The sequence below is a fragment of the Ursus arctos genome, chromosome X (genome assembly GCF_023065955.2).
Source record: "Ursus arctos isolate Adak ecotype North America chromosome X, UrsArc2.0, whole genome shotgun sequence".
Classification (NCBI taxonomy): Eukaryota; Metazoa; Chordata; class Mammalia; order Carnivora; family Ursidae; genus Ursus; species Ursus arctos.
Window position 1 is genome coordinate 83,487,289 of NC_079873.1, and position 25,536 is coordinate 83,512,824.

Here is a 25,536-nt window from a genome sequence, read left to right on the forward strand (position 1 = left end):
TATTTTCTTCTTTTTGGTTCTCTGTGTTTTCAAATATTCTTGGTAATCAATAGATGCTGCTTCTGTAACAAGAAATTTGTTATAAAAATACACTATAACATGTACACAATTGTTTGTTTTACATTAGCCTTGCTTTCCCAATTAGCAATATTTTCAGGTTAATGGCCATACCAGATAAATACATAAATCACGCTGCCTGACAAAACATGCACAGCCTATACAGAGGGAAACTGGCCTACTCCATTCCTGCTGAATGATCAAGCTCAGATACTCTTTCTTTATCCCAATAATTCTGTCCTTTGCTCCTGATTCACAGTTGATTTGGACAAGGGTGGGCATCCGAAGTACGGTATCCATCTCATATACTACTGGCAGCCTATACAAGGGTCTGGCATAGAAAGCTCTAGCCAAGCAGGGATAACATAGGTCAGAATCTCACTTTCAAAAATTCAGAACCATGGAAAGAATGAGACTATAGGTAGAAAAATGGAAATATTCCCAGAACTATGGAAAGATTCAGGCTGTAAGCAGAAATTCGGAAATATTCCCAAAGTGTAGAAAGAATCAGACTATGGGCAGGGGGGTTGAAAGAACCCACAGAGGACAGATATGAAGTAGAATTAAGGAGTCTGAGCAAGTAAAAATTAAGAATAAGCTAAAGGGCATGTGGGTAGCTCAGACAGTTAAGCGTCTGCCTTCAGCTCAGGTCAGGATCTCAGGGTCCTGGGATCAAGCGCCACATCAGGCTCCCTGCTCAGCAGGAAGTCTGTTTCTGTCTCTCCCTCTGCCCCTCCCCCAGCTTGCGCTCTCTCCCTCTCTTTCTCAAATAAATAAATAAAATCTTTTAAAAAAAAGAATAAGCTAAAATAGTAAGGTAGAAAAAGAGGTAAAGAAACCAATGGGAAGTTAGAAAAGAGAAGACTAGGGGCGCCTGGGTGGCGCAGTCGTTAAGCGTTTGCCTTCGGCTCAGGGCGTGATCCCAGCGTTCTGGGATTGAACCCCACATCAGGCTCCTCCACTAGGAGCTTGCTTCTTCCTCTCCCACTCCCCCTGCTTGTGTTCCCTCTCTCGCTGGCTGTCTCTGTCAAATAAATAAATAAAATCTTTAAAAAAAAAAAAAAGAAAAGAGAAGACTAAGGGAAAAGAGCTGAACTACATTTATGCAATAGATTTAGGTCCCTAAAGCTTCCTTTAGAACAACTCTTAAATTCCGTTTCTTTAAAGTTCAGTGCCATGATAATACCTGTGTTACATTTTCAAAAGATTCCATTTCCCTTTTGGCCACAAGAATCCTTACAAGAGTTCCCCGATTCTTCGGATTATTAGCCTTTGTGAGAGCAGAATGAACACCACAGGGAAAGAGCGTACCCAGTCACAAAGGATCCCTGGGGTCACTTTTCACTCAAAACACTGGGAAGATTACAAATTGGATCCCACGTGGCATTCTTTACAACCCTTCCTCCAGAAATACTTATACTTAATCACACTATGGAGACCCCTCCTTTATTGATTAATTCATTCAAACACTGTGTAACTACTACATTCAAGACAGAAAACAGAAAAACAATTAAGAAAAAGAAAGACTTGGGGCGCCTGGGTGGCACAGCGGTTAAGCGTCTGCCTTTGGCTCAGGGTGTGATCCCGGCGTTATGGGATCGAGCCCCACATCGGGCTCTTCCGCTATGAGCCTGCTTCTTCCTCTCCCACTCCCCCTGCTTGTGTTCCCTCTCTCGCTGGCTGTCTCTACCTCTGTCAAATAAATAAAATCTTTAAAAAAAATAAAATAAATAAAAAAAAGAAAAAGAAAGACTCCTTATAAAGCTTTTCTTAACCCAAAGGTTTTGTTGTTTTTTTTTAAGTAATCTGTATTTCCTAGCATGGACAGATGTGTGAAGACGATATATAAGAAAATTCTAGGATTCTAGGATTACATGTGTGTATACTTATAATGATCCCATTTTTGTAAAACAAATAAATTCGACATATGTCTGTATGTGTTTGGAATAAAAGGCTGGAAAGATAAACACCAAACTGTTCACTCTAGAGACAGTGATATATGTATATATGTATATATACATGTGTGTATGATTTTTATAATAAAAAAAAGCAACTACCATCACTACCAAAACATCTCCACAAAGATGATGAATAATACCTTCAGGAAATTAATACCTGTCAGCCTAAACATAAAAGAATCTTGAGTCATAAAAAAATGGTATGATTATTTTAACCTTTTTAAACAGTATTTATCTTTGCTCTTTATTTTTCACAGTATTTTAAAAAGGTGTAAATTAGCTCTGCCATAGGAGATAATACTCAAATAACAATAGTATTTCAATTAATACCAAAAAAGCAATGGATTTGAGAACAAAAGTTTCCATCACAGTTTGATTTTGCAAGTTATAACTTTGGTCTAAACTAAATACAGTCAACTCTACATTATCTGTGTAGTAAAAAGCACAGTTCTATAAATAATACAAAATAACTGCATACCACATTTGCATTTAAATAAATCTCATTCTGATGGTCTTAAAGATCGTTATATAAAACAGTGAAAACATCCTTTAAAACATCCTACTATCCAATTTTCCTATCCAAACAAACATTTTCCATACAAAAGATATAAGACTGATAACAAGCAAGCTTCTCTTTAAACTTGCTGATTCTACCTAGGGCACAGAATAATCCCAAATGACAATAAATTTGCAGACACAGACACTTGAAAGCTGCCCTACAAGGCTGATTTGTGAGGTGAAGAGTCTGAGCAAGTAAATATGCTTGGGGAGAAGGAAAGGTGAGTAGGGGGAAAAAAACCAACTCTGGTTAAGGGTGTCAAGTTGAGATACGTTTGATGGGGGGATGGGTATATAAGGTAATGGTGGATGGAAAAGCCAGGAGGGATGGGTTAGTAGCAAAGGTACCAGTCTGCAGGAAGGAATCTGAGGCCTAGATGGGGAGGGGATGGGTTATGGCAGAGTCACCAAAGAGCCTGCCAATTCATATTTCAGTGACTCAACCCATGGCTGAAAGAATCAGTTCTTTGTTCAGCATTTTACGGGGGAAATTATGTGTTATGGTATTTGCAAATATGGTAACCTGTAAAGTCCTTAAGACACACTCTTCACAACTCTCATAGGTTGGCCAGTTGCCTAGTACACAGCAGAAACTCCGTTAAGCATCAGTCATGCAAAAGAATACATAAATAGATGGTGGACATTTCTGTTTAGGAATAATTACTTTAAATTTAAAATAGAGTGGCTTTTAATTTGTGCCAGGTTTGAGGAAAGATTTATTCAGCCTTACATAAACTTTTAAAATAAAACAAATAAGACTTTCCTAGAATAGAGTCTGACTTAAATGGTACGTTTAAGTACCAACTGACCCCTAACCACCCAGCTCACCATAAGCTATAAGGCTACGACTAGCCAAGTTCTCTTCAACCAACAATCTAACCAGCTCTTAACTGGCAGAAACAAATTTAGGATGGAAACTCCTGTAATCTACTTTAGGATAGGGTCAACTTTATTACAGGTCAAAACTTAAGTTTTAGGGGAAAAGAACTATCAATCCCAATATGTTGGGTCAATGTAAACACTATGATCAATAATAAAAATTCTTAAATTTAAAAATTGACAAGAATTTGATAGCAGCATTGATTATTGTCATCTCAAAGTAGTAGCATCAGTATCAAATGTCTCACTACACTTTGGCAATCATCACTATTGGTGTAACTTTTGCATACTCTGATGAAATGATCACAACTTACTTAGTCCTAAAAGCTATGGAATACAACTTACTGCTTGTTATACAGCACATTTCCACTGAGCATCCAAACACATCACACACCCCGATAATTCTCAAATCTTACTAGAAGCAGTATGAGCTGCTCCACCTGCTCCAGGGAATTTTAATCCAAATCCCAAAGTTATGCCACCAAATGTTCCAGTCGAAGTTGTTGGCGCACCAACTGCAGAGAATAACATAATATTACCTATTACACTTTAATTTAAAAACAGTGAGTAATTTAGATAGAGTCTCTTTCATCTGAAGAGTCCTTTAGAAACTTTTGGCTAAACTCCAAAAACCTACAGTCAATACATGTATAAGAAGTGTCCAGAAAAGGCAAATCTATGGAGACAGAAAATAGATTAGTAGTTGTCTGGGGCTGAGAGACCTTATTTGGATGACAGAAATGTTCTAAAACTGGATTACCCTTTTAGTGGTAGTTATGCAATTCAGTAATCTTATTAAAATCACTGAATTGTACACTTAAAATAAGTTAATTTTATATGTAAGTTTTACCTCATCAAAGTTAATTTTACAAATACTATGGTCGAGATTTCATTTAGTAGGCAAGGACATCAAAGACAGGAATGAAAACAAATCTGTCAAAGGTCAGAGGGCAAGTCTTTGATTAAAAATGGAATGCATTCAATAGTTATAACTTTCAACCTCAGACATGGTCATATTCATGAACTCTGTTGTAGCGGAGAAGGATATTGCTTACATATATCAAAAGGCTTCCAGAATCCCAGTCGTGTCTCAAAACTGGAAGTCTATTTGGTAGAAAATACAACTCAAGTGGTAACCAGCAATTTTAACTAACGTTTGCCTATTCCAACTTCACAAGAGGATAGGGATGACAGACCACTATTTTTCACCCTGAACTAGGCATGAGTAATTCCTGGCAAGTTTTATTCCCAGGAATGGTGACAATCTTGCTATAATAGGCCTGTGGGGGGACCATATTACAGGTAAGGTTATAATAACAAAGTCTAAAGATAAATGTCATGGCAACCTGAAGATATCTCAAAAACAGAGTCAGCTTATATGGACCTGAAAGAAAGAATCGTTCAACATTTGCTGTTATTGTACTAATGGAAGATATATAGCAAAGAAGTTGGGGTTACAAGATAATTAATATCCCACTTCTCAGCTCAGCGCATCCAGATGTTCCTTTTCAAGGAGAGAAGCCACAAGGCAACACACGGTGTCAATTAAAACCCCAAATTGGTCCTTTTGTCATCCATCACTTCTGACAGGTAAAATGTAAGGACTACAAACCTGGTCTATCTAGAAGAATACATGATAGCAAGGCTCCAACATTTAATTCCCATTTTATCTTATTCACATGGATAATAAGACTTCTTCCCTTCAGACATACTTGGCAAAACTCCCACTCCTCCTATTCCCATTAGCTTCAAGAAGTTGTTACAAAACATTACAATGTTAATGAATTATATGCTTAAAATTATCACTTTAAGCTGGAATAATCATGTTAACATAAAATTCACAGCTAAAGCCATGACAATTAGGTTCTTAAGCAAAGCTACTATTGATAGCAGCAGTTACAGATGGGTTCGAGCATAATGATAATTTATGAGATGCAAGAGATCCATAGCTTATACTGGCAAATTGAGTTAAGTGGCCTGATGTGAAATAATGGTTATTTTCTTTGCAACCAGTAACTTACAAGAGAGCCCAGTAGCAGCAGTGGAAGTAGAAGCATTTGACATTGAAGTAAACAGCATGGTGCTTGAATGAGTAGTGGCGTCAGCAGTCGATGCTGAAGCCAAACCTAAAAATCAAAGTAACAAGCAGAAAAATATGTCACCAAAGAACAAGTTTTTAAAAATAAAACACCATTATAACAAGGTTCATTTATATGGAGAAATTGAAACAAAGCAAGGAAAATCAGATACTCTGAGCTCTAATAAATAAAACATAATAAACACCTGATTTAAAAAAAAATAGCTATCAGTACTGCTTAGTATAGCCAGCCTTCTAGCATCATCATAACAAAGAAATTCTACTTTACTGAAAAAGTAAATGAAAGAGGGGGATCCACTTGAAGAACTGCCGCATAAGAAGTCCTGGGGACCTATTCACCAGTGAAACAACCATAACTGGTATAAAAAATAATAATAAAACAATTTGAAATCTCAGGAAATCGTCCAAAAGATATACAGCAAATAAAGAACATTTATTCAAGAAAATCTGCTAAGACTCAGTTATACCAGTGAGAGTCTAGCATATGAACCACAACCCACTCTCTTCATTCCCTCTAACCCCCTGCTCACCTTGAAGGAAGCCACACTCCAGGCTGGAGTGACCAATAACACTGGCCCCAGCTCCCAACCAAGGGATACGGTATTTCATTGGGAAAGGCAAGCAGCCAGCAAAGCACCTCCAACACAGATTTAATGGGTTGAAATTCCTGGTGAGTACAGCCAAGAATTGAGGGACTCCCTTCCTTTAGTCAGCCCTCATTCATGGGGCAGAGGCTCTACACCAGTCCCAACAGGTTAAGAATACAGGGGCCCCATCACCCCTAGCAAGAGGGTCAGAGGAAACTGGCCCTACACAGCACCCACAGCACTGTTTCAAAAGTTTTGCCCAGGGGTGAAGGAGGCCCATAAAAACAGCTCCCAAGCTATACCCAAAAGTACTGACTTTATTTGAAAAGGAGTGTGAGGAAATTCAAGCCAAAGGACTCCCTCAAAAAAAAAAAAAAAGTGGAGATTTTGGTGCTAAGCAATTAGGAGGAAGCAAGTAGCTCCATGAGAGTAACAGGTTAGGCTGTAAGCCAGCTAGTTTGTCACGGGTAACTAGGGAAAGAGGAAGTTGAAAACTCCTCCTTTTGAGATCAGAAGAATCAAGTACTCATACATGCTACCCCCTGCATGAATCTTGAAAATATTAATCTAAATGAAAGAAGCCAGACACAAAAGGCTACATATTGTATGATGTAATTTATATGAAATGTCCAGAATAAGCAAATCCATAGACAGAAAGTAGATTAGTAGATGCTAGGAGCTGGGAGGAGGGGGTAACAGGGAATGACTACTAATGGGTACCAGATTTCTTTTTGGGGTGATAAAATATTCTGGAATTATATAGTGGTTATGGTTGCACACTCTGTGAATATTTTTTAAAAACAATGAATTGCACACTTTAAAAGGGTGAATTTTAAGATATATGATTTATACCTCGATTATGCTATTATTAAAAAAAACAGGATCATCTCAATAGAAGTAGAAAAAGGATTCGAGAAAATCGAACACAGCTTCATGATGAAAATGCTCAACAAACTATGAAGAGAAGGGAACTTCTTCAACATGATAAAGGGCATTTATGAAAAACCCACAGCTAACATCATATTTAATGGTGAAAGACTGCATACTTTCCCACTATCATCAAGAACAAACCAAAGATGTCTGCTCTTCCCAACAATACATTAGAAGTTCTAATCAGAATTAGACAAGAAAACAAAATAAATGGCACCCAGGTCAAAAAGGAAGAAATAAACCTATTTCTATTCACAGGTGGCTTGATCATTAATACAGAAAATTCTAAGGGAGCCACACAAAAAAAATCTATTAGAACATTAAACAAGTTCAGCAAATTTGTAGGATTCAAGATCAACATAGAAAAATGAATTACAATTCTATATGCTAGGAATGAACAACCCACAAATGAAATTAAGAACATCATTCCACTAATAATTGCTCAAAAAATATTTAGGAGCAAATCTAACAAAAGAAGTGCAAGACTTATAATCGGAAAATACGAAACACTACTGCAAGAAATTAAAAACATCCTAGGGGCGCCTGGGTGGCATAACGGTTAGGCGTCTGCCTTCGGCTCAGGGCGTGATCCCAGCGTTATGGGATCGAGCCCCACATCGGGCTCCTCCGCTGGGAGCCTGCTTCTTCCTCTCCCACTCCCCCTGCTTGTGTTCCCTCTCTCGCTGGCTGTCTCTATCTCTGTTAAATAAATAAATAAAATCTTAAAAAAAAAGAAATTAAAAACATCCTAAATAAATGGAAAGTTCTCATGTTTGTGTGTCAGAAGATTTAGTATTATTAAAGTGGTATGGTAGACAGAAAAATGGTCCCCAAAGATAGCTGCCTCCTAATACCCAGAGCCTGCAAACATATTACCTTACTTGACAAAAAGGCCTTTACAGATGTGATTAAGGTTCAGTACTTTGAGATAGGGAGATTATCCTGGATTATCCAGGTAAGCAAAACCTAATGACGTAAATCCTTAAAAGTAGAGATTCTTTCCAGGCTGTGGCCAGAGGGAGAGGTGACTACAAAAGAATGGTCAGAAAGATGCCAAGTTGCTGAAAAGAATGGCCATCTAACACATGAAAACAAACTCAACGTCATTAGTCATTAGGGAACTGAAAATCAAAACCACAATGAGAGTCTACTTTATACTGACTAAGATGTCTATAATCAAAAAGCCAGATAATATTAAGTGTTGGTGAGGAGGTGGAGAAATCGGGAACCTCATACAATGCTGATGGGCATGTAAGATGGTACAGCCACTTTGGAAAACTGTCTGGCACTTCCTCAATGTGTTAAACATAGAGTTACCATATGACCCAGTAATTCTATTCCTAGGTATCTACACAAGAGAAATGGAGACATACATCCACAGAAAAACATGTGCATGAATGTTCATAGCAGCATTACTTATAACAGGCAAAAGGTAGAAACAACCCAAACGAACATTGACTGATGAATGGATGAATAAAATGTGGTATAGCCATACAATGGAATTTTATTTGGCCATAAAAAGGAAAAGCAGCACTGATACATGCTAAAACATGGATGAGCCCTTAAAAACATTATGTGGAGTGAGAGAAGTTAATCACAAAAGAGCGTACATTTTATGACTCCTTTTATATGACATGTCCAGAATAGGGGAATCTAGAGCCAGAAAGCAGATTAATACTTGTCAGGGACTGGGGCAGGGAGGAACAGACAGTGACTGCTAATGGGTATGGAGTTTCCTTTGAGGGTGATGAAAATATTCTAAAATTGACTGCAGTAATGACAGCATAACTTGGTGAATATACTAAAAGCCAATTAATTGTACATTTTAAACGGATAAATTATACGGTATGTGAATTATACAATAAAACTGTGAAAAAAAATAAATAGAGGTCTGGGATAAAGTTTCAGAAAGCAGATTACCTGCCTCTTGCTTTAAAATTTCAAATAAGTATAAAAAAATAAAGCTAGAGAAATGAAGTACATAAAGACACAAACGAGATTCATTGGTTAACTGAAAACAAAGTTTATCTTTTCATCCTCATCCTAGATCATTGTACATGGCACATGGTAGTAAGTACTCAATGAAAGTTTCTGCTGAATTGAACCCACTTTTTCCAGACTCCAATACATAATGACATTCTAGTTCCTCTTCAAAAGGAAAAAGTACTTAATAAGTAACTGCACTTAAATCTGTTGCTGCCTACATCCAACTGCTGAACAACTCTTGGCAATATATAATGTAAGACTGTTTTCCAAAAGATCTAGGGCCACTGAGGGTGAAGGGGATAGGGAGATGCTGGGAAGGAATTGGGAACATTACTATATGCCTTCAACTGTCTAAAATGTGTATCATGGAATATCCTTATGTTTCATCTAGAGGAAGCACCACGTGTAGTGTACTTTTAAAGAGATGTACTTTTAAAGACCTTTTACAGCAAAGGTGTTTTAATATTTATAATTCATTACCGACAGGTGAGACTAAATTTTTACTATGGGTTTAATGACTACTTTATTTCCTCATTTGAAATTTCCTTTTTAGGTCATCTGTTGATATTCTCACTAGAGTATTGTCTTTATTGAAGTGTATATCAAAGCTATTTAGTCAAATGTTGTGGGGTGCCTGGGTGGGTCAGTTGGTTGAGCGACTGGCTCTTGATTTCAGCTCAGGTCATGATCTCAGGGTTGTGAAACTGAGCCCTGTTGGGCTCGCGCTAGGTGTGGAGCCTGCTTAAGATTCTCTCTTCCCATCCCCCTCTGCCCCTCCCCCTCTCTAAAAAAAAGTTGCAAAAATTTCCCAGCCCCAGTTTGTCATTTGTTTATTTTGGTTTTATTTTTTATGTAGTCAAATTTTTCCATCATTTTTTTCCTTTATGGTTTATGTCTCCATAATATGTTTCAAAAGGCTTCCCCTCTTAAACGTACAAAATGTGCTCAACCTCATTTTTAAGAGAAAACCACAAATTATAACAACCTCATTTTTAAGAGAAAACCACAAATTATAACTATATTGAGAACAATTTCACCAAACAGATGGGAAGAAATAAAAAAAGCTAGTAACAGTCTCCGTTAAGAACACTGTGAACAAACAAGCAGCCTCTGAGGGTCCTAAAGGGAGTGTAAATTGGGTATAGACCCTCTGGAAAACAAGTGGCCAATGTTTGAAAAATTCCAAATGAACCTAAACCTATCTTTTGAACCAGTAATATTTCTTCTCAAAATTTGTCCACAAAGATGTACTTGCACACCTGTAAAATGACATGTAAAATGAGAGCTGTGCCATCACTCCTTGTACTAACAAATGAGGAAACAACCTAAATGCCCACCAGCAAGGGACTGAATAAATAAATTACAGCACATCTAGACCATGGAATTCTATGATGCTACAAAAAAATAGAGAGAACTGTCTATATACTGATTGATGTGAAAAGATCTCCAAAATGTTTAAAGTAAGTGTATAAAGTTTGTGAGTTTAAAAAGCAAGGTACAGAGTACTGTGTACACTATCATTTATGTAAAAAAAAATAAAGGTAGAGGGCTAAGAATTTTTTTTTTATTTGCTAGCAAATCCATGAAGAAACTCTGAAAGGACACAAACTATTACAGTAGTCAGCTGAATGGAGGCGGTAGAAGGGGTAGGGGTAATACAGGGTAGATGGGGGACAGTATACCCACATATACTACATATAGTCTTATTTTTGAACCATGTGACTGAATATATTACATATTTTTAAATTATACATAAAGGTCCTTCACCAACCCAAGATACATTATTTATATATTTTCATATTTACCTGTGCTTTTTAAATGTTTATGGCTTCATTTTCTACCTTTAATTCACCCAGCATTTTTTTGGTTGATCTTGTTAAAAAAAAAAAAAAACTCAGTGGAGCAAATTTGAAGATCTAACTGGCTTTATTAAAGAATTCATGAATCCGGAAGTATCCCATCTGGCAAGCAGAGGGGAGCTCATAGGAATTGTACAAAATGGAAGGTTTTTATAGGAAGGAAGGTGGGGCAAGAAAGTTATAAGCAAAAGAAAAGAAAGAATTGTTTCAGGCAAGATCACCTTCTCTTGGGGGAAGGGCAGAGAATCTTAAGCAGATGACCTCATCTTCTTTTGGGGGATGGAGAGGCCCCATGTAACAGATTACCTCATTGGTGCTTATCAGGAAATTCCTGACTGACCAGTAAAGACTTATATTTCTGGGGGAGGTTGAAACTGCAGTTAGATTAGGTATTAAGCCCTGGTTTACTGACTTGGGCCTTAATCTAAATGACACCATTTTGGACCCATGGTTTTCTTTTTAATGATCTTCTTAGGCAAAAATACATCCCCTTTACCCCAAATCAGCTGGTTAGCCAGCTACTGCAATTCATTTACTCACTACCCCACCCTCTCTCCCCACGGATTTAAAATGCCATCTTCACAGACCCAGGTTTGTTTCTGTACTTTAAAATTTTTCTATCACTGTTCCACTAGAAAGTTTCAATTATTATAGCACTAGAATTCATGTGCTCTTGTATTACACGATATTTTAAACTTAACAGGAAGAGAATAAAGTTAACATACATTTTCATGTATTTTCCCACAAGTACTCCATCATTACTTTCCTTAAAAAACAAAAGAGTTGAGGGGTGCTTGGGTGGCTCAGTCGGTTAAGCGACCATCTCTTGATTTTGGCTCAGGTCATGATCTCAGGGTCATGAGATCAAGCCCCCACACTGGTCTCTAGGCTGGGCGGGGTGTGGAGCCTGCTTAAGATTTCTCTCTCTCAAGACAACTATCATATGATTTCTCTCATCTATGGAACATAAGAACTAGGATGATCGGTAGGGGAAGAAAGGGATAAAGAAAGGGGGGTAATCAGAAGGGGGAATGAAACATGAGAGACTATGGACTATGAGAAACAAACTGAGGGCCTCAGAGGGGAGGGGGGTGGGGGAATGGGATAGGCTGGTGATGGGTAGTAAGGAGGGCACGTATTGCATGGTGCACTGGGTGTTATACACAACTAATGAGTCATCGAGCCTTACATCGGAAACCGGGGATGTACTGTATGGTGACTAACATAATATAATAAAAAATCATTAAAAAAATACACATTAAAAAAAAAAGATTTCTCTCTCTCCCTCTGCCCCTCCCCACCTCACTTGCACATACTCTTTCTCGCTTAAAAAAAAAAAAAATTGACTAGTCTCATGCATTTATTCCCCCATTTGAACTTTAGACTCAACTACAGTCAAGTCCTTCTTTTCCTTTCCTTCCTCAAGAAAAAATTCCATTAAAAAAAAATACAAGCCCAATTTGGGAGTCATTTGTCCCCCACCACAGGAAACCACAACTTAATTACAGTTTCAATCTATTCCAGAAATGTGACCTTTCAAAAATCAATCTGAAATTTCCTGATCAGCACTAGGGAGGTAATCTGCAAGATTAAAAAAAAAAAAAACAAAAACCCTGCTGTTCCCTTCTACCCAAAAGATGTCTGGCCAGAAACAACCCTTTCTTTTCTTTTGCTGATAACTACTTGCCCCACCCTCCTTCCCATAAAAACCTTCTATTTTGTACAATTCCTCAGAGCATCTCTCTACTTGCTAGGTTGGATGCTGCCCAATTCACGAATCACTTAAAAAGCCAGTTAGATCTTCAAATTTACTTGGTTGAATTTTGTTTTTTAACAATTCCCATTGTGGTTTTATAAGAATTACATTAAATGTGTGGGTTACTGTGGAGACAAATGACATTCTTGTGTACTGAGTCTGCACGTTCAGTAGGTGTCTTCATTTATTCATATCTTCAATTATATTCCTCAGTAGAATTTTGGAGTTATCTTCATATAGGTCATGCACATTTTAAAAGTTTATCGCTAGGCACTTTGAATTTTCGGTTGAAGCTGTTAATGGGACCTTTTTCCATTATATGTATTTACCAACTACTATTGCTTAAACATGGGAACACTATTGATTTTTGTATTTATAACTGGCCATATTATCGAAACTTCTTCACTAGTGCTAATTGAATTTGCACTTGATTTATGCCCATATTTTAAAATCCTGATCATTTGTCTCGGGTACTGGCATAATTTCAGGGCCTGACCTTAAATCACATGCAGAGGCAACTAAGGAAGCAAATGCCATTTAATATGATTTGCTTTTAAGTTAAAGGAGTCTTACTCTTAAATAAGAAAGGATTTAAGAGGCAGTCTTGTTTTCCTAATCATAGAACTAGAGCAGGGTTTTTCAACATTTGGGGCCAGGTAATTCTTTGTGGAGGACTAGCCCATGCTGGGATATAATAAGAAATGCATATTTGGTCTGTGTCCCCTTTCCTGGACAAATCCTGAAACCTTGTAATTTGCTAAGTGATAAAAGTGTTAGGGACATCTTTTGTTATATTTGGTTTTTGTCCCCAGTTCCTGAAATAAATCCAGGAGCAATAATGGTGAAAGGAGCCTCGGATTATTTTTAACAAGCCCATAACAACCACACCTGATTTATGTTAATAAGGTGAAGTTTAAAGAGCCCTTAAAAATGAGCACTGGTTACCAGAGGGACCAACCAAGTGATTACAGGGTTAGAACTTTTACCCCACCCTCTGACCTCTGGAAACGGGAGGGTCTGAAGACTGAGTTCAATCACCATTGGCCAATGATTCAATCAATCATGCCTACATAATAGAACCTCCAACAATACCCTAAATGAAGGGGTTTGGAGAACTTCTGGTTTGGTGACACATCGAGGTGCTAAAAGGGTGACCACACCTGGAGAAGAAGTGGAAGATCTGGGCCACCCTCCCCCATCCCTTGCCCTATGCATCTCTTCCATTTGGTTGTTCCTAAGTTGTATCATTTATAATAAACCAGTAATTGTTAAGTAAAGTGTTTTCCAGAGTTCTCTAAGCTGTTCTAATGAATTGACCCAAGGAGGGGTTCATGGGAACCCTCAACTTATAAGCAGTTGGTCAGAAGTACAAGTGACAACCTGGGACTCACACCTGGTATCTGAAGCAGTAGACAGTCTTGTGGGACTGAGCCCTTAAAATGTGAGGTCTGTGGTAACTCCAGGTAATGCGCATCATAACTGAATGTAGGAAACGGAAACCCAGCTGGTGTCCAGGGTTAGAGAACTGGTTGGTGTAGGAAGAATCCCCGCCCCCATATTTGGTGTCAGAGGTACTGAGTGCATGGGACACAAGGTTTTCTTTTATGTGCACTACAGGATATTTTGCAGTGTGAAACTGAATGAAGGAGACCTCATTTAAAATGGGGTTGGGAGGCCAGAAGGGGGAGCTCTCACACCATACCACCTGTTGCATGCAGCCTTTTGCAGGCCCAACAGGAAAAAAACCTATTTTACTACCCCAGCAGTAAGATCTTCTCCTGGCTCAGCAACAACCCGGCCAATGAGACACTGTCACAACTCAGCCAATGAAAAGCCACTACACGTCAAACTCCCAATTTACTCCAATGGACTTTTTGTTTACAACAGCCCCTCTCAACTCCCCCCTTTCCTCTATAAAAGAGCTTTCTTCTCTTTTGTTCTCCAGACTTGCCTGTGGTTTTGCCTTAGCTTGCTTGTCCCAAATTGCAATTTCTCTGCTATTCAAACAAACCCATTTTGCTAGCAAAATAACCGACTGTTTTATTTTCAAGGTCAAAAGCAGCATCTCCAGGCTCAACCCACGAGGTGCCAGTAGTACCTCCCCAGTCTCAACAACTACAAATGTCTTCAGACATTGCCAAATATCCTCTAGGAGAGGGGGCAAAATCATCTCCAGTTGAGAACCACTGGACTAGAGGAAGGGTTCAGTATCATTTTCTCCATCCAGTGCTATAAGGATACCCAAATCAGCCTTAATTCCTTGATGTTTAAGAACATAAGAAAATGCCAACTATTTTAAAGATTTTATTTATTTATTTGAGAGAGCATGAGCAGGGGTGAGAGGGTGGGCAGGGGCAGAGGGACAAGCAGACTCCCTGCTGAGTGGGGAGCCCGATGTGGGGCTCAGTCCCAGGACTCTGAGATAATGACCTGAGCCGAAGTCAGACACTTAACTGACTGAGCCACCCAGGCACCCCACCAACCATTTTAATAAATTGTTGGCCCTAGAAAATAGTCACGAATTTTTTTAATAGGATTGGGAAAGGTGGCCCTACACTACAAGATAGTGGGCCATGCTACAATAACTAAAATGGTGATATTAGAACAATTAAAGGGCAGGTCAGTAAAACAAAATAGGAAGTCCAGAAGCAGAACTAATCATATATAATAATTTGTTGTATGTGGAAGGCAGCATCTCAAATCAATAGAAAAAGAATGGCTATTTAATGAAATATAATGGTTTTACTCACTAATCATTTAGAAAAAAAATTATCTTAAAAATATAAACCATAATAAAAGTACAAAAAGAATTAAGAATCTTGAGCTGGAAAAGGCCTATTTGTCCAGAGAGATAAACTCAGAAGAATAAGAGATGTGATAATATAAAAATTAAATTAAGGACTTCCAGGAAAATGGGATACATGTACTTTTCCTTATTCAAATAAAACCCCTATTCCACTAAAACATTACACATAAACTGAAGAAGACCCTAAAAAGTGGTGAGAAGAAGGCAAACCAGATAGGGATCTTGAGACCCAAGGAATGATACGGTGGTTGGTCCACAGGTTTTCTTTTTGCTTTGTATTTCCCAGGCTTGGGGTTGAATAGGCTAGCAACCCAGAAACACCAATGGATATAGACCCTTCCCATAAAGGCCCCAACAAAAGCCTGCTCTATAAACAAAAGACAAGGAAAGGGGCAGACTAATAGGACAGAAAACTTTTAGACAATAACCACTCTAATATAAGCAAACACCACACAAAAAACTGTGGCCCCATTTTCTACCTACTAAGCTCTAAACACTAAGCAAGGAGCCTAAACTTCTACCCATGTGAGACTGTAATGAGGTATCCTAATACCCCCACCAAAACGGTCAAGAAGGTCAAGTAGGGAGCCAGGTTTTTCATCCCTGCCAGCAGTTTATGAACCCTCTCCTTACAGTGACACTGGAAACCACATTGGGAGCAGGAACTTCCACCCTTGCCCACCAGTAACTAGGAGACCCTTGTCTTGGGTAGCGATGGAGACCAAGGGGAAAAATGAAGTTCTACTCCCACCTTAGGGTAATAAAGCAGCACCCCTTTCTTCCTCTGCTAGAGCAATGTCAAATAAAATCAGCTAAAGAAAAAAAAGGCTTAAATCAGATCCAGAGTCTCATACTATAATAAGAAAATGTCCAGGCTTCAATCAAACACTCATCCCACCAAGAACCAGAAAGGTCTCAAACTGAGTGAAAAATGACAACACCAAGATGACAGAAACATTAGAATTAACTGACAAAGATTTGAAAGCATCCATGATGAAAATGAACCAATAAGAAATTACAAACACACTTGAAACACGTGAAAAAATAGCCTTACCAGAAAAAAAAGAAAGAAAAAGAAAAGAAAGAAAAATAAAACCTCAGCAAAGAAATAGAAGATATAAAGAACCAAATGGAAATTTGAGAACTGAAAAAGACAATAACCAAAACACAAAGCTAAGTGGAAGGATTCAAGAGCAGAATAGAGCAGATAGACAAGAATCAGTGAAATGGATGATAGAACAATAGAAGTCTATACCAAGACATATTTAATAACTAAACTTCTGAAAAACAAAGATAAAATAGCATCTAACTTATAAGGGAAAAAAACTATTTAAATGACAGATTTCTCATCAGAAACCATGGAGGCAAGAAGGAAGTACCACCATATTTTTCAGGTGCTGAAGGAAAAGAACTTCCAACCCAGAATCCTACAGCTAGCGAAAATATCCTTCAGGAATGAAGAGGAAATTAAGATATTGAAAAGGAAAATTCAAAATTTGTTGCAAACAGACCACCTTAAATGAGGAACTAAAGGAAGTTCTCTAAACAGAAAGGGAATAACAAAAGAAGGAATCTTGGAACTTCAGGAAGGAAGAAACAACAAATAGAAGAGCAAAAATTTGGGTAAATACAATAGGTTTTCCTGTTTGTCTTAAGTTTTTAAAATTCTGTTTGATGGTAGAAGCAAAAATTATAACCCGGCCTGATGTGGTTCTAAATGTATGTAGACAGAATATTTTAAGACAATTACATACAAATAAGGGTGGGTTAAGGGACATACAGGGAGAAAGGTTTCTTTCTTTCTTTATTTCTTTTTTTTTTTTTAAAGTAGGCTCCACCACGCCCTGCATGGAGCCCAATGCAGGGCTTGAACTCACAACCCCTCGATCAAGAGAGTCAGATGCTTAACCAACTGAGCCACCAAGGCACCCTGGGAAAGGTTTCTATACCTCACAAAAACAGGTGAAATGACAAGTAGACTATTATATATATATATATATATATATATATATATATATATATAGTATACTATCTATGTTATATTACACATATATATATAATACTTACAGCAACCACTAAAAAAGCTATACAAAGAGTACTCTCAAAAATACTACAGTTAAACCAAAATGGAATTCTAAAACATGTTCAAGTAATCAATAGGAAGGCAGGAAATAGAAAACAGAAGAATGAAAAATATAAAAACAAAAAATAGAATGGCAGATTTAAGCCCTAACATAGCAATAATTACAGAAAATGTTAATGATCTAAATAATCCAATTAAAAATGAGAGTGACAGAAGGTATTAAAAAACCATGACCCAACTGTATGTTGTCTATAAGAAACTCACTTCAAAAATAATGACAGAGGCAGGTTGAGAATAAAAAGATGGAAAAGAAATACTATACAACACTAAGTAGGAATGGATATATTATTATCAGACAAAGTAGACTTCAGAACAAAAAAAATTACATATTACATAATGATATTACATAAAGGGCCAATCTCCTAATAAGTCTTAGCAATCATATATGGACTGAACAACAGAGCTTCAAAATATGTGAATCAAAAACTGATAAAAGTAAAAGGAGAAATAGACAAATCCAATATTCCAATCAGAGACTCCAACACCCCTCTCTAACCAATTGATAGAACAACTAGACAGACAATCAACAAGGATATAGAACTCATGAAAACCATTAACCATCAGAATACGATCATCCTTTATAGAACACTTCACCCAACAAAGCAGAGTACACATTCTTTTCAAGTGCCCCTGGAAGATATACCAAGATAGACCTTATTCTGGGCCATAAAACAAATTTCAACTAATTTAAAAGACTAAAAACGATTCAGTGTATTCTCCAACTATAATGGAATGGAACCAGAAGTCAAAAACAGAAAAGAGGAAAATCTCCAAACATTGGGAAACTAAACACACACTGAAATAACCCATGGGTCAAAGACGAAGTCTCAACAATTTAAAAAAATACACTGAATTGAATGAAAATGAAAATACATCATACCATAATTTGTGGGATGTAGTTAAAGCAGTGCTGGCAGGGAAATTTATAACGGTAAATGTACACATTAGAAAAGAAGATGTACGGCATGGTGACTATAGTTAATATTGTACTGTATATTTGAAAGTTGCTAAGAGTAAATAAATCTTAAAATTTCTCATCACAAGAAAAAAATTGTAACTCTGTGGTGATGGATGTTAACTAGACATATCATGGTGATCATTATATAATATATACAGATATCGAATCATTATGTTGTATACCTGAAACTAATATAAGGTCAATTATTTAATTAAAAACAGAAGAAAAGTGTCTAATCAATCATCCAAGCTCCCACCTGAAAACCTAGTAAAAGAGAAAAATAAACCCAAAGCAAGCAGAAGAAAATAATAAAGAGCAAAAATCAATTAAATGGAAAATAATAGAAAAAAATCAATGATACAGAGTTGATTCTTGAAACATCAATAAAATTAACAAACCTCTGCTAAGATTGAAAAAGGAAACAGAGAAGATACAATTACTAATATCAGTAATGAAACAGGATATCATGACACACCATGTAGACATCAAAAGAATACTATACCCACAAATTTGATAATTTCAAAGAAATGGTCCAACTCAAAACATACAAATTACCACAAGTCACTAATACAAAATAGATAATTTGAGTAACCCTGTAACTTAAGGAATTTATTCATAATTTTAAAACTCCTAAAAAACAAATCTCCTGGTCCAAATCTCCCAGTCCAGATGGTTTCACTGGAGAATTCTATCAAATGTTTAAAGAATTTCTTTCAGAAAATAAAACAGGAGAAACACTTCCCAACTTAATTTATGAAACCAGTATCATACCCTGATCAAAACCAGACAGACAATATAAAAAAGAAAAACTGCGGGCCAATATCTCTTATGAATATGAATGAAAGAATAAAAAAATCAAACAAAACATAAGCAAATAGAATTCAGCAATGTATAAAAGGATTATAGACTATGACCGAGTGGGATTTTTCTAGGGGTACAAGGTTGGTATAATATTTGAAAATTCAATCAATGTGATCCACATGACCATATCAACGAATGAAGAAAATGCTTTTACAAAATTCAACACCAAGTTACGGTAAAAGCCTCAAAAAACTAGGAATAGATGTAAACATCTTCAACTTGATGAAGGACATCTATTAAAAAAACTACAGCTAAAACCATACTTAATGAGAAACTAGATGCTTCTCCCTAAGATTGGGAAAAAGGAAGGATGCCTGCTCTCATCACTCTTATCCAATATAGTACTAGAACTGTTAGCTACTGCATTAAAGCAAGGAGAAAAAAAATCTAGATTGGAAAGGAAGAAATGAAACTGTCCCTATTTTCAGATGACGTGACTGTCTATGCAGAAAATCCTAAGAAATTTACAAAAAAAAAAAAACAAAAACCAAAAAAACCCTCCTAGAATAAATGAGTTCAGCAAGGTCACAGGATACAAGATAAATATATAAAATCAGTTGTATTTCTACATACTATCAATAAACAAGTGGATATGAAATTAAAAATACAGTACCATTTACAACCACTTTAAAAAGAGAAATACTCAGGTGTAAATCTAACAATAAAAGAAAAAAAAAAATCCCAGTTGATCAGCACTTCTTTTGTAAAGCCCTATTATTCACTGACATTTCCCAAGTCCCTATGTAAAAAGGACCCATATAATACATTACTATTTTTGAATGCTTTTTTTTCAGACTCTAAACTGCATGAACAGATTGGATATACAGATGACAAATAAGCACAGGAAAAGATGTTCGACATTATTAGCCCTTAGGGAAATATAAATAAAAACCACAATATGATATCAGTATTTGCAAGAATGGCTAAAATGAAAAATAGTGATAATACCAAATGATAGTGAAGAGCAGAGAAACTGGATCACACATACTTGCTGATGGGTATGTAAAACGGTACAGCCATTCTGGAAGATGGTTTGGCAGTTTCTTATAAGACTGAATATACAACTACCATACGATCCAGCAATTGTACTCCTGGGCATTTATGCAAGAGAAATGGAGACTTATGTTCACAAAAAACCTGTACATAAATGTTCATAGCAGCTTTATTCATAATAGTCAAAAAGTAGAAACAACACAAATATCCATCCATGGGCAAATAGTTACATAAACTGCACTACATCTATACCGTGGAATACTATGCATCAGTAAAACAAACAACTGATACACACAACAATCTGGATGAATCTATGGGAAATTATGCCGAGTTAAAAATAGCCATTCCTAAAATATCTCATATTGTATGATTCCGTTTATATAACATTTTTGAAATGACAAAATTATAGGAACAGTTGCTCTGAAAAGGCAAAATGAAGGATCCCTGTAGTGATAGGACTAGTCTATACTTTGCCTATCCATATCAACATCCTGGCTATGATACTGTATGACAGTTATGCAAGATGTTACCACTAGGAGAAAATGGTCAAAGGGTATATGGAATCTCTACTTCTTACAACTGCATGAGAATCTACATATAATTGTAGTAAAATAAAAAGCTTAATTTAAAAAAATTAGACTCTTTTAATATCTATAAAGCTCTCAGAAAAATAAAATGTAAACAAACTGGGAAAAATACTTCTTGTACAAATATCAAAGGGTTAAGATACTGTAACTGCATTATCAACAAGAAAAAGATAAATACTATATTAGAAAACTGAGCAAAAGATACAAACAAGGAATTTATTCAATTCTCTCTCTCTCTCTCTCACACACACACACACAAATACAATTATTCGACAAATAATTTGAAAAGGAGTCATCTTATTAGTAATTAAAGAAACGTAAATCAAGATAATGTTGATATTATTTCCACTGTTAAGCTAACAAATTAAAAAACAAACACACAAAAAGGATAATATCCAACATATGTAACACTGTAGGGAAATGTACATTCTCATAAAAACAACAATAATAGCTACCTATGAGTGCCTATCACATGTCAGACAAGGTTCTAGACATTTCACCTATATTAACTTACTGAATCCCCACAACAACCCTCTGAGGTAAGTGCTGAGCACTTATAGATGAGCAAACCAATCACCGAGAGGTTAAATAACTTGCCCAAGGTCACACAACTAGGAATGAACAGAGCCGAGACTCAAACATTTATTTCCTAGATTTTTTAAATAATAGATATGCATTACTTCTAACCCCAAAAATTCATTTGTATACAATTAAATGATGCCCCCCAAGGTAGTGACCAAATATTCTAGCATCATAATTATTTCAATGTTCCTCATCTCTTTATGTCCTACGATGCTATACCAACCAATCAAAATTGGTATTATCACTACTACGAATTATAAATAAGTTAGTTCTATATTATCTATGATTTTAAAGTATTTTTTCCATTTTGGTTGCTTCCAAAGGCTCTGAAATTATTACTATGAATATCTAATTTAATAAAATGTACTATAAAATAAACTGTATTAATATCTCACTCAGTGCATTTCCCAAGTTCTAAAACATCTGAGGCATCTACAATAAAACCAAGTTTATATGGCTTATAAACCAGAACTCTTTACTAACTTCATTTTGGTTTAGCAAGATCCTAAATGCCTTCTCATTAATGTTCAATATAGGTTAAATGTATTTTACTGAATCTTAATTATTTGGAAACTGGTAACCCACACATATAAGCTGTTTCTACCAGCCAAAATATTTCACCATTCCCCAGCCATGCCATGTAAGTGACTTACTGCATTATTAATAGTCTCTAAAATTTTACATCACCCCAAAGACACTTTCCTGTTCTATTGTACCTCCTGATAAATTTCATTTCAGAAGTTTTATTTCCAAAATGGAAAACAGAACATATCAACAGATTGTGAATAAGAATATATGTGCTAAACACAAGCATTAAACAGTTGATCAAAACATTTCAGTATAACTCACATTACTAAATGCAGATTTGTCTCGACTGCTGGGTTCTCAGAAGGTTGTAACTTTTTCCAAAACAAACATTCTTTGGTTCTAAACCTAAAACTGCAACAGCAGAAGGAGCAGTTTGGACTTAATTTCCACCACATTCATCAATAACATTAAACTCCGGCAAGAGAAGTGAGTCATATTTGGATTTGAAGCAATCCAAAAAAGAATCTCAAAATCAGTCTTGAATGCTGTGCTTCTCCACTGGAGAGCAGAGTTCCAACATTACCAGTGTGAGCCGTCCACCAAAGTTGAAAGGAACAATTGGTTGTGTAGCAACTGTGTCACGAGACACTGAGTAGCAGGAGTGAGGGGTAATCCTGCAGAGACAGCACTGAAACTGGCCCTCCCAGTTTGAGGTGTACTTCCACTGATGAAGGAGAAACGTGTGGCAGTTGCAGACTGAGTAGCAGAGCCAAAAGCAAAAGGCTGAATGCGTCACCCAGTGTGATGGGACTCTGCTTGGTACCCGGCCCCAAAGCCCTTGTAATCACTGCAGGTTGTGTGAGAACAAGTGTTGCCCAAGTGTAATTTTGGTGCATTTATTCCAAATAGAAAAAAGAAAAACAAATCAATAGTTCTCTGATACATTAAATGGCAGCTAGATAATGCAGCTCCCACCAAATAAAGTTTTAAATAGAGCAGTTTATGAGATTTTGTACTATAGGTTTTCATCTCAATACAGAAGGAAAGATGACCAAATATTACAAGTTATTGGATAACTAACAGAATCAGGGAGAATTCTAGAGAAAATACTCCAGCTTTCATTGGACCACCACGTGCTACCAAGAGAAATGGCTGGATCCACCTGGATTTACATAGAAAGGCATGAAAAGAGTGCTCCCTTTAAAATTCTGAAATGCAGAAGGGAAGAATATATATTCAAGGTCATTACAATGACCAACAGATAAAGATCTCTCAAGAGAGAGAGAGACACTTAATAAGCATGTAGCCTGATTTCAAGATGATCTATGTCCAAAACTCAGTGAGTACCCCTCCAATGCTCCCATAAAATGAAGGGAAATCACAGATGAGAATTCAATGTGCCTTGTGCCTTAAATCTCAGATGGCTTCAATTTGTGAGACTATCTTGGGAATGAGGGGCACAATTCCAAATAGTTGACTTAGAAATGCCATACCATCTCTTTAGCCTTTCCATACTCTAAATGGAAAGTTTGTCTTTGAGAGATGATTACCTTTGTCACCACTAAAAGAATCAAAGGGTACTGCTCTTACCCTATAGAAAACCCAGTTCCTTCTGGGGCAGAAGTTGATACAACTGGTATTCCAAAGCTGAATCCTTGAGTCTTTGGAGCTGGAGCTGCGTTACTGAACCAGGACAGGCCAGTAGAAGAGGTACTTATTTATAACTGGTTGGGGTGGAGTCCCAAACTTAAACTCACCTGCACCAGGTGTAGAGAATGCAAAGCTGGTAGCTGAAGTGGTGGCTATGGTCTTTGCAGAGCCAAAAGTGGGCCCACCGGGAGGGGTACCAGTTCCTTCAAAATGAAACCCACTTATGACTCCAGACCCTAAATGTGGGTAAGAGAGGAATGGACGAAAACAAACTTTAGAAATCTCAGTGAGCCCTTCCTGTCAAGATGGTGGATAGAAGCCACACTGGAATCACTCTCCTGTACCTCAAACCCCTAGAACTATCAGTTAAAAAGTACTTCGTAAGGGGCGCCTGGGTGGCACAGCGGTTAAGCGCCTGCCTTCGGCTCAGGGCGTGATCCCGGCGTTCTGGGATCGAGCCCCACATCAGGCTCCTCTGCTATGAGCCTGCTTCTTTCTCTCCCACTCCCCCTGCTTGTGTTCCCTCTCTCGCTAGCTGTCTCTATCTCTGTCAAATAAATAAATAAAATCTTTAAAAAAAAAAAAAAAGTACTTCGTAAGAACATTTTTAAAAGGACAAAGCAGAGTTTTTGAAGACTGAAGACAATTTTTCCGGGGCCAGACAGAGAAGGAATTCATATCTATAAGCAGAATCTGAGGCTGCTGAGCCCAAGGGAGAGACCTGAATGAGGTATGTGCCTTAACAGCTGGAAATATGCTGGGTTATGGGTACAATTTGAGGCCACAGGATAAAGCTCCTCAATCAGCAAAGGCCTAGTGAAGCTTAAATCTGGGAAAGATCTACAAGAGAATGGAAAAGGCCATGGAAACATGCAGGAATCCCAAGCTGGTAAAGAAGATATGCATAGATGGCTCAAATTCCATTTATCTTTATGGATTAGAAACTGCAAGCTAAAATGCCAACAGAACAACTGGTTAGGAGCTGATGAAACCTTCAGGGCTCAAGTAGGTTGCTCAGGACATTGTACAACAGAGGTGCCTCCTCCACTTCCTAGGTCACGCAAAGTCAGAAAAAGCCCCCAGAGAATTAACTCATAGACACGAATTATAAAAACATCTAAGCAAGTACTCTATAGGCCTGAAAAATGAGAGAATTAAGAGATAAGAAAACAAAAGAAAAGCTTCAATATATATCCAGGAAGAATATCAGAAGGAAAAAAATAGAATGGCAGAGACAATACTGAAAGAGTAAATAAAGGAGTTTGCTAGAACTGAAGAAAAATGAGTCCTCAGGTTAAAAAGGCCACCAAGTGCAAGCAGGCAGCCCCTCCACACCACCATCATCAACACACACACACACACACACACACACACACACACGCACACCCTTTATATGCAATATACTGAAACACTAGAATATTAAATATAGAGAAGAATATTAAATACAGAGAAGAAAATCTGAACATTGCCAGAGAGAAAAAGCCAGATTTACCTAATAAGGAGTAACAACCAGTTTGACAGAAGGCTCTTCATTAGCAACAATAAATGTTAGAAGATGATGGAGTATCTTTAAAGTGTTAAGGGAAAATCATTGTGTACTTATAATTCTATCCGAGTCAAGATTTATAAAATGGGACGTGTCTAAAGATCAGTTTTTTAAACAACAGCTCTGAAAGGTAATTCTAAGAAATCAGTTTCAAAAAATATTTCATCAAAGTTAAGAGCCCCATTACTTTATGCACCAGTAAGAAAAAAAAAAC

At 37.0% G+C, this 25,536-nt stretch overlaps 1 protein-coding gene across 1 annotated transcript in view; it reads right to left on the minus strand.

Annotated features, from left to right (window-relative positions):
* Nucleotides 1–25,536, minus strand: part of NUP62CL (nucleoporin 62 C-terminal like) — a 73,643-nt gene that overhangs the window by 37,223 nt on the left and 10,884 nt on the right. Inside the window, exons 2-3 of the mRNA XM_057315384.1 lie at nucleotides 5,474–5,578; nucleotides 3,869–3,967 (exon numbers count right to left, since the gene is read on the minus strand). Of these exons, the coding sequence (XP_057171367.1) occupies nucleotides 3,869–3,967; nucleotides 5,474–5,531 (157 nt within the window). The 5' untranslated portion in view covers nucleotides 5,532–5,578. The remainder of the gene's footprint in view (nucleotides 1–3,868; nucleotides 3,968–5,473; nucleotides 5,579–25,536) is intronic.